Source organism: Crocodylus porosus, unplaced genomic scaffold (assembly GCF_001723895.1).
Source record: "Crocodylus porosus isolate Cpor-Errol unplaced genomic scaffold, CroPor_comp1, whole genome shotgun sequence".
Lineage (NCBI taxonomy): Eukaryota > Metazoa > Chordata > Crocodylia > Crocodylidae > Crocodylus > Crocodylus porosus.
In genome coordinates this window covers 33,859,509-33,874,845 of record NW_017728910.1, presented here as the reverse complement: position 1 = coordinate 33,874,845, position 15,337 = coordinate 33,859,509, and the positions used below count along the sequence as shown (strand labels likewise).

The 15,337-nt window shown below is 42.0% G+C and overlaps 1 protein-coding gene across 3 annotated transcripts in view; it reads right to left on the bottom strand.

Moving 5' to 3' along the window:
* Positions 1-15,337, bottom strand: part of TRIP12 (thyroid hormone receptor interactor 12) — a 110,039-nt gene that overhangs the window by 77,365 nt on the left and 17,337 nt on the right. For all 3 annotated transcript variants that reach the window (XM_019533007.1, XM_019533008.1, XM_019533009.1), the window contains exon 2: positions 8,406-8,552. In XM_019533007.1, the coding sequence (XP_019388552.1) occupies positions 8,406-8,503 (98 nt within the window). In that variant the 5' untranslated portion in view covers positions 8,504-8,552. The remainder of the gene's footprint in view (positions 1-8,405; positions 8,553-15,337) is intronic.

The window sequence follows — 15,337 nt, the reverse complement described above, 5'->3', positions numbered from 1 at the left end:
CTGTCCTTGCGTCACATGTAGATCCAGTTGCGCACATGCCCCCTGGCTCCCCTGAGGGTGCACAGAGCAGAGGGATACAACCCCCCTCCCCTCCCCACATCCCTGGACAAGCTGCTTGCACCTGTCCCACACCCTGCCCCAGCCCCACTCCCCCCCTCGCCACAAGGGCTTTGATCTGCCCACCCCACACCACTTCCTCCCAACAGACTTACCAGCTAGACAGTGCTCCGCAAGCTGCGTGCATACATGCTGCAGCTGCATGCATGCATGCATGCAGCTTTTAATTGGCCACATCAGCTAAAAAAGCCAATTGCCGATGACATCAATTTTTCTTTTATTGGTGCTGATACGGTATGAACCAATGTATTGGTGCACCTCTAACTTCCAAGCTGTATCCCAGCTCTAGACACCATTTTACCTTGACCATGAATAAGTCAGTCAATCTGGATCTCACCACTAGAGTGAAAGTCAAAACTCAAATAAATCTGTTTAATGTACCCCTTAGAGCTGGTAACATTGTTCAGATGTACTCACATAAATTTAAACTTGCAGGGCTGGACCAACAAAAAGTTGCCCAACATAATAAAATTCAGTAGTGTTAACTGGTAAAGGAGTCTGCGGATTGACCCAGCTGTCTAAACTGCCAGTCCAAACTTAAGAAAAAAACAAAACAAAAAACCAAAAGGTGTGAAATAATTTTAATTTCAAAGCTTAACTGAAACTTGGCATACTGCTGAATATTTTCAGATTTCTGTAATTTCAGAATTTTAAAAGTTTGCTTTTTTACTGTTTAAGAAAAACTGGACTTCATTTATATACAATCTGATGTAAAAGCAAGCACATACAAATAGCTTTGAGAAGTTACTGTTAAAATAAGAAGCTTGGCCCTAAAGTTTTAAGTCTGTGGGTGCAAATTAAACAGAACAAAATTTATAGATCAAAAAAAGTAGGGATAAAACAAGATTTTGAGAAGTCAGGTGAAACAGTTGCAGAGGAAAATGGAGATAAGAAGAACAGTAAAAGTTTCTTTATACAATAAAGAAAATAGGGACTGGATTGCAAATGTGGCTGGATAAATCCAGTATTTGTACCTAGAGCAATGCTGGTGCAGAAATATTTAAAAAGTTTTGTTTCTTCAGGTCCTTGTTCTTTGCAGGTCACAAGAAGACCACCAAGCCTACACTAAATGGGACTAATATCCCCAAAATGGGTTTGAGCAATCTTAGCTGTTGGCAGCAAAAGTTGCTGGCACATGCTACAAAGTCTTAAAAGGTTAGTACCATTTGGTAGTTGCAAAACACTATATAACATTAAAAAAAAACTTGGGAACTTTCAATCCCTGAAGTCTAATTTCAAAATCCTCAGCTAACCAAGAAGGACTCCTGGAAAGGCTCTATGATCCAGAGGCTAGAGCCTCTCACAGATAAGGAGTGACAAGTCTCCAGGTGAAGATGTAAGGTGTTATATTCCAAAGACTCAAACTCTGCCAGTTTTTCTTCTTCCAACTAGTCTGTTTTATAGACAAGGAAAAAGACAAGACCAATGTCTAATGTTGCTAAAAGAGATGCCCTCTGCTTTGGAAAACTATGGAGAATAGCTCTTAGTTGCAAGTACCAAGCAAGCCCAAAGTGAGAAAAAAAAAAAATGTACGGATAAAGCTTGTTCGTTTAAGGTTAGCCAGCTTATTGCTTTGCTTCATGTACACCTCTAAATGACAGTTCCCAGTCTGCTGATAGAGAACTTGCAACTTAAGATTTGAAAGAGACCTCTGGGGAAGGGACCCTTTTTTGGTTCACAGTGAGATCCTGGTATACAAAAAACAGGGCTCCACTACTGTGGCAATACAAAACAAGTCAGGGTGTCTAGATTGTGGAACTCCCTCCAGAGGTGGTGCAATCACCTACCCTGGAAATCTTCAAGAGGAGACTGGACAGTCAACTCGTTGGGGTCACCTGATCCCAGTTGTCTTTCCTGCCTAGTGCAGGGGGGCTGGACCCAATTATCTTGTGAGGTCCCTTCCAGCCCCTAAAACTATGAATCTAACTAACTAAATAATCCAATTCCCTCTTAAATGGTGGAGACTGGCAAAAGCTCATGTACCCTTTTAACAGAGGCAGCTGGTGTTCTTTAAATTGACTTTGAGCAAGATATATTAATCCAAGCACCAGCGCCACACCAATATAGATATGCTACTTCTGGTACCCAAGCAGGTTCATCCAGAAATAGCACAGCATTTCATTGTGCCTTTTACACTTGAAAAAGTGGTCCTTTTGAAAAATCTAGATAGTTTCAAGTATGTACCATCATTAGTGACTCATGAGGCTAGAAAAAAGAGCCAATTAGGAAATAAAGGTCAAACAACTTGATATGGGAGTCTAGTGACATTCTCCCTGATATACAAGTGAAAAAAGTTAAGTATTGACATTTTAAATTGCTGTCAGTTGGCACTAACACCTCACTAAGATAGTAGCTCACACAAGCTTTTGTCACATCAAGAGCCCAGAGAATTGGAAGAACTAACTAGTTCAATATTGGATGGAACAGACAGTGTTTTCTGAGACCATTCCTCAGACTTTTGCCCAGCGCATTCTTAAGTGCTTCCTATTAAACCTACTGCAGTGTTTTACCACCCTGGCTATTAGAGGTTCTCTTAAAATGCAGCTTAAGTAATCTTTGCTGCAAGATCTGCCAATTTTTTTTGCCCTTTCCCCAGCAATCTCAGAGAAGGACTGATCACAACTATCTGTCTATGTACTGGAGGATTTAGGGCATATCATGGTTTTTCCCCCAAGGGGAAAAAGACAAAGAAATGAAACAAAACCCACAAATCTTTCAACTTTGTCTCTCAAGTCAGTATTTGATACAACTCCTATTCTTCTTGATGCCCACTGAATTCCAAGTTTTCTACAGCCTTCTTGAACTGTGGTGCCAAAAACTGGCCACAGTAACTGCAGTTATACCTCCCATCTTGCACAAGACACTCCTGTCAATAATTCCACAAAATTAAGTTCATTCTGTTAACTAAACAAACAAAACAAAAATACCTCACATGCTGACTTCCCAAATTGTGAGACCCGCTATAGACACATTCCTCCCCCCCAGTTCCCCTAATTTTCCTGGGATAATGTTTTCAGGCAGTTAATTCTCATTTTGTGTCTCAGCATTTGATTGCTGTAGAAATCTGTTTTACTGACTTTCATCTCAGATCCTCTCTCCAAAATGATCCTGACAAATGCTGCAGTCCTCCAGAGGGCTTAGAGCAAACCCTACCCCATCCCCAAGATTCATGTCATCTACAATATTTAAGAGTACTTTATTCCATCATTTAAGTAATTAGCAAAACACTCACTGCAGATTGGGCCCAGGACAGATTGTTACAGGACTCCACTTGAGAAGTCTTCCCAGTAGGTACTCTTCAAGAAAGATTTCTTAGCTTGGCATCTCCAGTTCCAATATAATTCTGCTAGTTATTTCCTTCATGTATGCTAAAATTAGTTATTATGCTCTTCCTGGCAGCTGGAGTAGTTTAACAAGTCAAAGCTGATATTAAATGAGAATCAGAAGTTGTATGAGGGGAAAACTTAAGCCAGATCAGGGTCTCAATGTTATTAAACTTTATTTCCTTATGTACCTCTGCAATTGGTTTGTGGAACAGTAGGCCATTAAAACTTGTGTTTATCCTAAACTAATTTTACATGTGCCAGAAAACAGTTCTCTGGCTAAATAAGCTGTCCCAACAATGTTTTACAGCTTACCATAAAATGTAAAAGTAGCTGCTTGTGTTATAATATGGTATGTTTTATGGTAAGCTGTAAAATGCTGTTGGGATAACTTACTTAGCCTGGAACATGTGTTTTCTGGCACGTGTAAAATTTGTTTTTTCCCCACCTCCCCATACCTAAAAGCCAATACAGGCTCAAGGTGGGTGTGGGTTATCTCTGTCAAATGTCTTATGCTGTGGCTCCACATAAGGAACTTGACAGATGTACCATATTTACTTGCACACCACACATACACTTTCCCTGCCTCCTCCCCAAATTGGGGTGGGTAAATCTAGAGACACAGTACATGCCATGCAGCTGCCAAGCTGGCTGCTGTTTTATCTGGCTTAGCATGTTCACCCTTTTACAGGTATAGATATTGGCTGAGCACTACCTTGTCTCTGAAGCAGCAAGGGAACTGCTGGTAGCATCTTAATGATGCCTGTGGTATGGGAACAACACTGCATTACTTCTTTTTCTTTATACAAGCTCCTGTAAATAGTCTTACTCATGCCCTTGCAAGGGTCTGAGACCTAACCTTGCATGACAATAAGTATTCCTTGAACTTCTAGCCATCTCTTGCAGACTGTCTCCTGGGAGGACACACTTCCTGGACAATGCCTCCAAGAGGACTTACTCCATGTCATAATGGTTAGCTACAATTTGAAGAAGAAAAAAAATGCCCGTCCCCACACTTTTTTCTACATTCTTTTTTTTTTTTTTTTTTTTTTGGAAAGCAGAGGTTCATACTCTATTTGGTAGCATGCAACATGTGAGAAAAAATGATGTCTTGTAAAATACTTGCATTTCAGAACACAATGCCTAGTCCCTGGCAGCTAAAATGCATCTTAATATCCTTGTTTGTTAATATGAATGGCTCGTAGTGTGTGTAACTAGTTTAATGCTGGAATTTCTTGCAAATCCCACTTGTCTAGTTTCATTTTTACTAGTGAAGTGTAAGAGATATTTATACTGGACTTCCAAACATCTCCTTAAGTGGGTAAATACCCTAATGAAAGTAGAGCAGGAACAGCTGAATCCTTCCCCATGCATACAACAACACTGACACAACAAGAGCTTCTATTTTTTCCAGGCATTGGAGAACATCAGCCTTTTTTTTCTAACTGGGAATAAGAACCTTAAACCTTAAAAGTGCTTCCAGTTCTATGGATGAAATGGGCAATATAAAACCTAGGTGAGATTTTGTTCGAAGTCTTTAAGGGTACTTCAAAAAGTGCTTTTCATTTTAAGACTGACTTTACCCTTACACATAGTCAACAAGAAGAACATCTTTCCAATTAATGTGCTAAAGTAGATAGATGAAACTATTAATTAACATTGCTTTCGGACACAAGTTTCACAAAACAATCCAACCAAAAAGGTACATGCCTCAAGTTACCATATTTTGAGGCAAACTTCTAAATTTCCTTTTTGCCTTCTGCTTTAGATGGCAAGTCTGTCCTATGCTCTCCCCTGACACATCCATCTCTTTGGAACGTGTAGACTTGAAAGAAGGGATAGGAACCTGCTTGTTAATACAGATTGTTTTCTTCCAAGCCTCTATACCCCAGGTTAAAGGAACAATTACATTACATTTTCTTTCTGGAATGAAGTGTCCATAACTATGCAAGAATAAGTTATTTCTCAGTAAGTACCTACACATTTTGATTTTGGTCCTCATTACTTAAGTTACAGAATAAACCTATGTATTAGAATCGCATTAAGGTTTTTTGCAGTTTAAAATTCAGTGTGTGCTCCTTATACTTAAGTAGTCTCAAGAATATGACTGAAGTGGGTGAAAAGTTGAAACTTAAGTACTCTTAATAATACTGGTTAAAAATAGGTTATCTTCTGACACTATGTTGTGACAACAGAAGTAACAATCAGTCACCAACACTGAACAAGGACCTTTATTATAATAAAAAAAGTATTCCCCCTAAAGTTCTTCCATTCCCGTTTGATTCAGAGTAAAGCTTCTCCCTGGCATTCTGCTATGAAGTTAGAGACAGTACACATCACAAAACAGTCAAGTTCCCTTTGGGAATTCTGAACTCAAAATTAAAATAAAAAAAATTAACTACCCATTAAAGGGCAGCCACTGTCTTTCACTTTATATTTAAGTAAGCTACAATGCAGTGTCTGTCTTGTAGGAAAGCATGCTGATATATAGAGCTGGATGCAAGAACCTTGCTTCAGGAGGTGGTGTTGGGATGGATGTACCCTGGCTCTCCATACATTATATTTCTGTCTTGTTAACTAAGGCAGTCACCTCTTCTACTTCTGTTACCAAAGCAAGCTGCAAAGCCACCAGCAGATTATTAGAATACTGAGACTGTAAAAGCAATCCAGGATATTACTCGTTTCCAACTTTCCATTTTCCACTTCCTGGTTCAAAAATAAAAATGTTAAAAGTGCACTGTTGGAGGCAAACAGTTTTGTGTTAAGAATTTCAGTAGAGTACCTGTCTTAACCACCACCCACTTAATTAGGTCACTGTCAGTAGTACTTGCGATTAGCTGCAAAAATCTCCAAGTCAGTACACACTAGAACATAACAATCCAGTTCCCGACTACAACAGAAAGAATCTTTCACATTGGAATATACCATGTTGCGTCAGGAGGCTGGCACTGTCCAGCAGCATCTACAAAGATGCACACCACCACCCAAAAAAAAATCATGCTCAAGTACAACCAAGGTTCACATGTAAATAAAATATGAAACCCAGCAAGGAAGTATTAGAAGTATAAAAGAAATATACATTATAAAATAAATATATTTGGCAGTCTACTTGACAAGGCTACCAAGAGTACTGGAGATAATTAGACAAATAAGTAGTAAGGTAAAGGGGTTTTTGAAAGATGCACCCACAGGCCATGTTCAGATAAGCACAGCCATGCAGGGGTCGCAGACATGCCTGCAGTGCCATATGTTCAGCTGTTCTCCATGGTGAAAGGGAGCAGCGCGGTAGGTATTTTGGCTCCTGGATATCTAGGGGTAAGAAAAAGCGGAATAGCACACGTGTGGACTGTGTGTGGTGCTCAAAACTGGAGCCTTGCCAGCTGGAGCCACACTCCGGCTGCTGGCCACACTCCGAGCAGCAGAACTGCTGCTGCTACAGACCCAGGAACCCCGGTAAGGCTGCTGGAGCCAGCCCAGTGCTTACCCTTAACCTCCCCTACCCCACCCAGGATAACTTGCCACACACCAGACAGCATGTGCCACAGGTATTCCCTGGGGACAGTTAACAGCAGCACAAGGTGTAGCACTGCTAGTTGTCCCAAGGGTATCAAAGATTCACACTTGTGTGGACGCAGCCATATAGGCCAGATTTATTCCCCTCAAAAAAGTTCTTCCCTTTGTGCTTTAATTAGTCTGTAGGGACCTACACAATGTTGCGCTACACATTAGAGATACTGCACTTTAGACCATTGGTTCACTTAACCGAGAGGACTATGGTTATGGAAGCCAGCTTGCAACAGCTCTGTTGCTATATAATCACAGAAGGAACTTACTAGTGGCCCAGCATGTGACATGCCTTCCTAAAGAAACTCTTGTACATACAGTACTGTACCCATTATGCAGCCCTCTTGCTAAATAGTTTTTCCTGTTGCCTCAAAATACAAAGATGCATTTTTAGGAAACAAAGTGGGCAAACATCTAATTTGAATCAAGGTAACCCCCCCCAGTCAGTCACAATTTTTTTTTTCCCCTGACACTGCATAGACAAAAACCCTTCACTTGTAGGAAAAAATACTCCATACAAACTAATGTCACTCACTAGTCCCCTTTTAAAGGGGTCAACTAACTGAAATCAACAGTTTCACTTCTCCATCTGCTGGGGATAAAGAAGAAAACACTTTTATTAACTAATCAGAATGGAAATACTATTATTTTGGGAGTCTGCAAACAAACAGGATTGTGATACTTAAGTCAGATAATTAGAACCTCTCATGGGTAGGGACCTATTCAAATCATGATTCTGTGGAAATCATGAAATTGCACAATCTATTAAAAATAAAGTGCTGGCTCTCCACTGGGAACCAACAGTCCTCCCAGCTGCGCAGCTTGGCACAAAAGGGGGCTACCAGACATGACTAGGCTGCCTTCCTTGCCTCTCCCCACTGATTGGTTGAGACAGCTGCCTGTCATGTGACCCCACCCCACTCCAATCAGCAGGGCCATGAGCCAACCAGTAATAAAAGGGCGAGCCGTATGACAGACAGCCCTCTCCACCAAATCAGCGGCAGGAGTCAGGGCCCCTTGGCCAGAACTGGGGAAGGGAAAGGGGAGGAAGCAACCTACCACAATAAGCTCCTAAGAAGTGGCAGCCAGCCCTGCAATCTGCCTGCAAAATTGGTCAGCCACTGCCTCGAGTTCGGAAGACCCCTACTCATGAGGCTACATTTTTACAGTAGCTCAAATGCTTTAAAAAGTTGGATTTTTTTTTTTCCTTCTTCCAATCGTTTTGGCCTAAGTACCAGCTGCAGTGCTGCTGCAAGCCACACAGAAAGTAACTCCACTTTTTGGTACTAGAGAAGTAGACAACTTGGACTTTGTTTACATGTGCGTGCTATACATGTATATACACACCCACACCAACCCACCCACAACTGTTTTAGCAACACAAATATAAAGACAACATACCTTCCTCCTACTGCGTCGTCTTGTGGTTGGACCCCGGCAGTGTTCCTCTGTGAACGTCGCAGTGACCCCCCTGGATTGTTATTAGGCCGGTTGGACATTGGCACCTCTCTCCTGAAGGGACATACCCTTTCTAGACACTACCATTCACTGGGTGGGGGGGAAAAAAAAAAGTTCAGATGAAACAGGTAAGGACACTCCAAAAAATAACACCTTTATTAAATAAGCAAGAAGAGACTCTTAATGGAAAAAAAAGTCTTCAATTTCAGGTTAACTACTACTCTCAAAAGAAAAAACAGTAACATCATAAGTGAGGACACGGATCAAAAACCTCTTAATTAGCATGGCTGCTACTCGTATCCTATAAACAATGATAATTTTTCAGTGATATTGTCACATAAAACAAGTGCGACTTAGAACTCAGTGTCTGTAGATATCCTATGGATAAACAAAAACTGCCTTCAAACAGCAACTTGAGACAGCAACTATCATGAACCAGTGGTGTTGGTGAACATGGTAAGCTTTACAGAGGCAGGCAGCACACTTGTATTTCAGCCAATTCTTAAGAAGTGGTGCATAAGATTTATGTGGGACGACTGTTTACAGTATAGTAGTTAAAATTAGACTTTTTGGTAGTCATATTTATGTAACTTCTACATACATAAAGAGTGGATTTATATATGGAATTATTCAGGACAAGAGACCAATCTGTGAATCAGAAATCCCAGTTCAGATTTTTTTTCAGTTTGAGGAATTATAAAAACCTGAGAAAAGTTAATAAGCTTATAATAATCAAGTCAAGCATCATGGGCACATAATGATTTAAACCATTCAGTCTTGGAAAGGTTAAAAATGTCTATGAAAGCTTACAGCATTTTTATAGACATTTTTGCCAGCAACCTCTAAAGGTGGTGGGGAGGGAACCAACAACATCCTACAATGTCCCTGAAGAGAAGACAAAGGCATTTCAAAGCTTCATGCTTGCTTAGTTCCTAAGCAAAGGAAGGAAAACTACTCTACACCGTGCCAAACTAAGCTATTTTGCACTGGCAGTTTTACAGCAACTGAACTGTCGCCAGCAAACCTTACTTATGGAGTCCAGCTTCAATATTAAAACTTACACATGTGCACACGCAAACACACACATTGTAGGTGATACTTTTTTTTTCCCCACCTTGTTGAAACTATATTCTACATGAAACTAGAAAGAGTGGAAATAAACTGGAGAAGGTCCAAGGAGCCAGGGTTTTGAACTGCTGCTTGCCTCTATTATCAGCCATAAACGCTAACTAACGCCTGTTCATTTTTTTTGGTAAGCTTCTTAGCTTTGAAGTAAGAGTTCAGAAGTATACTTCTGAACTTAAAAAGAGCCACTGAAGTTTCTGTGAAGAGCAGATGTTTTCATATTTCGCAACAACCCTCACCCTTTGCCCAAAAGATTCTTTGCACTGAGACAGGCAATTATTTGGGCTGGAGAACCACCTACAGTTTTGGGAAGCTGTTAAGGACTAGGGGAAGGGAAGTGCTGACACGGCAAGGCGGGGAGGAAAAAAAAAAAAAAATTGATCCTCTGGCCCATCCTGTCTTCACCACTGCTCCTGGATGCAAGAAGCAGACTGCAGTTCTGCCCCAGGCCCTGGCCCCACACTGCCACTGCCTCGCAATCCCAGCTCCAGCCCCACCTGTTCCACTCTGCTCCATGCCCTGCCCACCCGCAGCCTCGTTTTTTCTACCCAGCAAGTGCTTCCTGCCTGTGGGAGTCCCGAGTCGGTCTCCATTGAGCCCCGCCACCTGCCGGGTCCAGTGGTGGGTGCAGGGTAGACAGGTGTGGAGAGCGAGTCTGGCAATAGTGATGACACTGGCAGCAGCAGCTGGAAGGAGAGACTGCCAACAGGGCTGCCAAGAAGCCAAGTGTGGCTGCCACACTGCCCCAGCTCCATTGTGCACCTGGAGGTGGCAAGACCAGCCATGACCCCAGCTACTCTCCCATGCAGGCCAAATTAAAAATCACTCGGCAGGCAAGACTGGCCCACGGGCTTCATTTTGTCTACCCATTCTATACGCTGGACAGTTCTCCTCACAACTCAATGTTTTTGTGAACTTTATACTTCCATTATGATTATAGTGAAACAGAGATACACAAAATACTGATTATTAAGCCACCTTGGCTATTAGTATTGCTTCAGCCTACTGAAATAAAATTCTAATCTTTGACTCCTACCATTCTAAATAAGTTAGGCCTTCAACTCTTTTGTCTTACTCCCCTCGCAAAATTTAAGACACTACCACACCTGAGAAGATATGTATAGCTTGTTCCAGCTTCAGTTATGTAAGGGTATTTGTAGAAATCACCTTCTGGAAAGGAGTAGCATCAACCCAAGACTGAGTTGGCACCCATTTCCCAGAAAGTAACACTGGGCTAAGACTCCTGGAATAAGCATTTGTCCTGAAAGTTGCTCTCACTCCAACAATCATCCAGGACTGGTGAGAAACAGCAGTATCTCAAAAATATAGTCTAAATCAGTCACTAGTTTCTTCTTTTAAGGCCAGCCAATGAGAATTTTGTGATTGCTAGCTTTGAAGGGCAACACTGGAGTCAGAAGAGGACAATGATGCGGGTATAAACAACTATTCTATGCACAGGAGCTTTCAGTACTGCTTGGACAGCCAAGCTCACTTGGCCCTCCATGTTACAGCCTCACACTGAAAAGTAAAGTAATTTTGATTTTTGGACACAAAATAAAAATATTTTCACATGATAAACTGTATAGAAGAGCAAGAACATTGTTCTGCGAGTGCCATAAACTGCTATTCAGCACCATGCAGGGGAGCCCCGTTCCATATAGTACACCTGAATGACAGCTAATTTCTTCTGCAAACGTCTGCCCAAATAAAATCAAGAAAATTCTTTAATAAAAATAAAAATTAAAACAAAAAACAAAAAACCCCCCACAAACACCAGTCTGCTCCTCATACCTCAGCCTAGTTTAAGAGAGGCACTTGCAATGCAATTAATTTGTGCACCATTTTCAATGCATTTATTTATTGTACGGTTCATTTTTACAGTTCTAATAAAAAAAATAAGGTATTATCAACAACAGTTACCACAAAATTGGTGATAAGCTGCCAATTATCCAGCATAGTATACTGGTCTTAAATAGAACATCTGAATTTGCAATAAGGCTTCAGTATCCATTTTAAATAGTCATTTATTGCCAGTTTTTCCACAGATTTCAAGAGCTAATTTCAGCATTAAGATAGTCAGATGCTATTTTGACTTTAGCTAGGTACAGTCCAACAGCCCCTGGTTGCACTAAAGACTACCCTTTGCTCATGTGCTTTTACTCCTGGACAGGATGTCTGTTATGTATCCTCATAGTCAAATGCTATTGGATTGAAGTGCAATAACCATCACATCAATTAACCTAATTTACAAAGTGAATATGTAAAATTGTTCATTTAGCTTAAGTATCCAGCAGCCATGTGTGCTGAAGGGGATCTAATTACTTGAAACCAAGATAGGGAAAAGGATGTGGAAGACTTCTCCTGATGTCATAGTATCTTGTACTAACACACATCTCCAAGGGAAGGGAAGGGACTCCACAGCATAGAAAGAACCAGGTTGCACTAGTGCCATAGTGAAATCGATGCACATAAAAAACACAAAAAAAAAAAACTGGATCTGTGGTGTCCAGAAGAACAATATGGTTACTTGCTTGCAAAAGGTAGCTGATCTCACAAGATGTGTAGACAGATTTCTAGGGAGGAGTCTACAATCAAAGTCCATGTGGATACTAACAGCCTAGGGAAGTATACTGGAGAAGTCCTGGAGGCTAAAGTTTGGGCTGCTAAGCAGGTGATTTAAATTCAGGACCTCTATGTCAGCTTTCCCTGAAATGCTTCCATTTCCATATGCAGAGCCAGCTAGACAGAGCCACAATCTGAAATCAATGGACAAGATGTTGCAGGGCAGGGGACAGCATGTTTGGGCAGAGCACCTAAAACACCCACAGCCTCAATTTGTAAGATGTTAGCATCCAGGGGTGGTGGTGGGGGAGGAGCTGCGAGGGACCCAATTCTTTTTTGTGGCAGCACAGCCACTTCCCCACCGTCTGCCCCAAGGTATATGTGTCAAGCAAAATTCCTTTGTGTGCCACACTGGCATGTATGCCAGGGCTGCCAACCCCTGAAGTAGAGAGAAGGGATTTAAAATTTATTAGTAACCAGGAAAACCTTTTAAGACAAGATAAGCCTGTATAGAAAAAAAGTGTGGGCTCCACTTAAACCAGATTGCTGGCACTAAAAATTAAAAAGTTTGTGGAGAAATTTTTAAACTCAAAACTGGAGACAGCCAACAGCTGCAGAAAAGCAATCCTTGAAGTGAGGGACCTCACAGTTTGCTCTTGAAAAAGGATAAGGAGGAAAGTACAAGACAACAATCAGATACTTGATCAAGTGGCATGCACAAATGTAAGAAGGGGAAAATTTAAAAGCATTTCTACAAAAGATAGAAGCCTTAAAAAAGGAGGGCATGAACTAGAATGAAGGTATTGACAAAAAGAAGGATTCCAGAGAGAAACAGTGGAAAGATGATCTCAGTGGGATCCTTTCACACCAGAACACAAACTACACAAGAATGACAGAATAGAACATACCTCTGGAGGAGTGTCACTATGTCAGAAGACAGTATAAACAATAACAGACTATGATTTGCTAAGGGACACATTCGAGAAGCTGCACAGTGGGACATGCAATAGTGGCAGACTGGGTAAATACCTCATTAGAGTGAGATGCAGAGATATTCCTTTCTAGAACAACTTATCTTGGAAGCCACAAAAGAAAAACAGTTCTTAAAAACAAAAAACCAAACACAAAAACAAAACAAAAAACCAAATTTTAATTAATACTCAGAACCTGGTGTAAGAGCTCTCTAAGTGAACTACTGTAATAGTGATCACAATATAAATCAAAGTTAACATCTTTAACTTTGATTTATATTGTGATCACTACTGAAGTATTGAAGCCAAGAAATCCACTACACTGATATTTAAGCTTCAGTGAAAATTTGAGTCTTAGAAAGACTTTAAAAGAAACTAATCAAAAATGAAAGAGTAGGGGTGTACTGATAAAGATTTTCTTGGCCAATACTGATAGCCAATTATTAATTCAGCCAAATCAACCAATACCAATCTGATATTTGATTTACAGGAATGCAGCCAGGCAGTGTGGAAAGCAGCTCCTTGCAGGTAAGTCTATAGAACAGAAGGGGCATGTATGGGGAGGGCAGGTGGGCTGCAGATGGAGGCAGGAGGTCCTATGCAGCCAGGGCAGGGAATGGAATGGAATCTGGGGCCAGGACAGGGAATGGGGCACAGCTGCAGGTGGCTCATCCAGTGGATCAGCATCCCAGCACTTAAATGGTGCCAGGGACATGAACTAAAGCTTGGTCGCATGAACTTTAGTTCAAGAGTCACCACCACCATTTAAGATCATAGACACTTTTAAAAATCGGAGCTGAGCCAAGTGGAGTGAAGGCAGATGCAGGCTGCTCACTGTGGGCTTGGGGCTCTCTACCCTGCTGTCTTTGTCCTGGAGGCCCCACGCCAGCCAGTCACCCCCTTTCTGCCCAGCAACAAGAGACACAACTCACCATCCCTATTGATGCTAGGTGGGCAGGGAGCACACAGCCAGCACAAAGCCCCTGGGGCAAAGGCAGCAAAGTGGAGAGCCCCAAGCCCACAGCGAGGAGCGTAGCCCACATCTACCCCATGCACAAGTCTGTGGGGGGCACATACCCCCTCACACCTCACCCAGGGGTTGCAGAAAGCAGCGGGGACTTGCTCCTGCTCCCTACTTGCCCCCTTACCTCCTGGACAAGCCACCCACAGCTCCATCCGCCTCCCCACCCTAGCCCTGGGTCCCATTCACCACCCTCCTGGCTGGGCAGCCCTCCCAGCCCCAGCTAAGGTTGCCAACCCTCCTGGATTGGCCAGGAGTCTACCTGAATCAGAACTGATCTACTGAAGTGACTACTGAAAGCAGGACTGGGCTGTGCTATGGGGGAAATGGCTGCCCTGATCCCTGCCCGGTCCCAGCCCCAGCCCCCCCCCCCCAAAACTTTCCCCCCAGGGGGTATGCAAACACCCAGCCCTCCCTTCCCCCTTCTCCCTCTGCCTATGCCCACCCATGCCCCTTCCCCTCCACAGGCTTACCTGCAGGGCACTGCTCTCCACACTGCCCAGCTGCATTCCTGGCCACAAGCATGCATGTACGTGGTATCCAGAGGCCCCAGCCAGAAAGCATATTATATTTAACTAGTGAAGATTATCAGCTTCACTGATCAAAAAAACCACTAGCAGCAATAATGCTAATTTTCCTTTTATCAGTGCCAATCCAATATATAATAAATCAGTGCACCACTAGAAGAGAGGCCATTAGGAAGCCCGAAAGCCATTTAAAAACCACAACTAGAGACTCAAGGGGGGCGTTTTTTGGGTTTTTTGGTTTGTTTGTTTGTTTGTTTTTTAAGTACACTGCAAATCCAAAAGTATGCCGAAGCGGTCCAATAAAGACCCTGATTGGTTTTATAACAGATCTAAGATAACCATCAAAAGCCAAAAGGTATTGTTAAAAAACTTATTGAAACTGAAAAAGACATGGGAGAGTGCACCAAAACTAAAGAAAAAAAACAAACAAGAAATTACACAAATTCTGACAGGTAAAGCATGAAAGCATAATAAGGGAAATCAAAAAAGAACAAGGAGCACTTTGAAACATATGCTAAAAACTTTAAAGCAAGGTTTAAGTGGGGAAAAAATAAAACCAGCAAGACAGCTAAAGAATTGGTAGGACCCAAGATTAGACGACCAAGATGAAAAAGTGCACCGGCCTCACCCCGTCAGGATCGGGCCCCTCGGTTGACAAGGTAGCAGTGC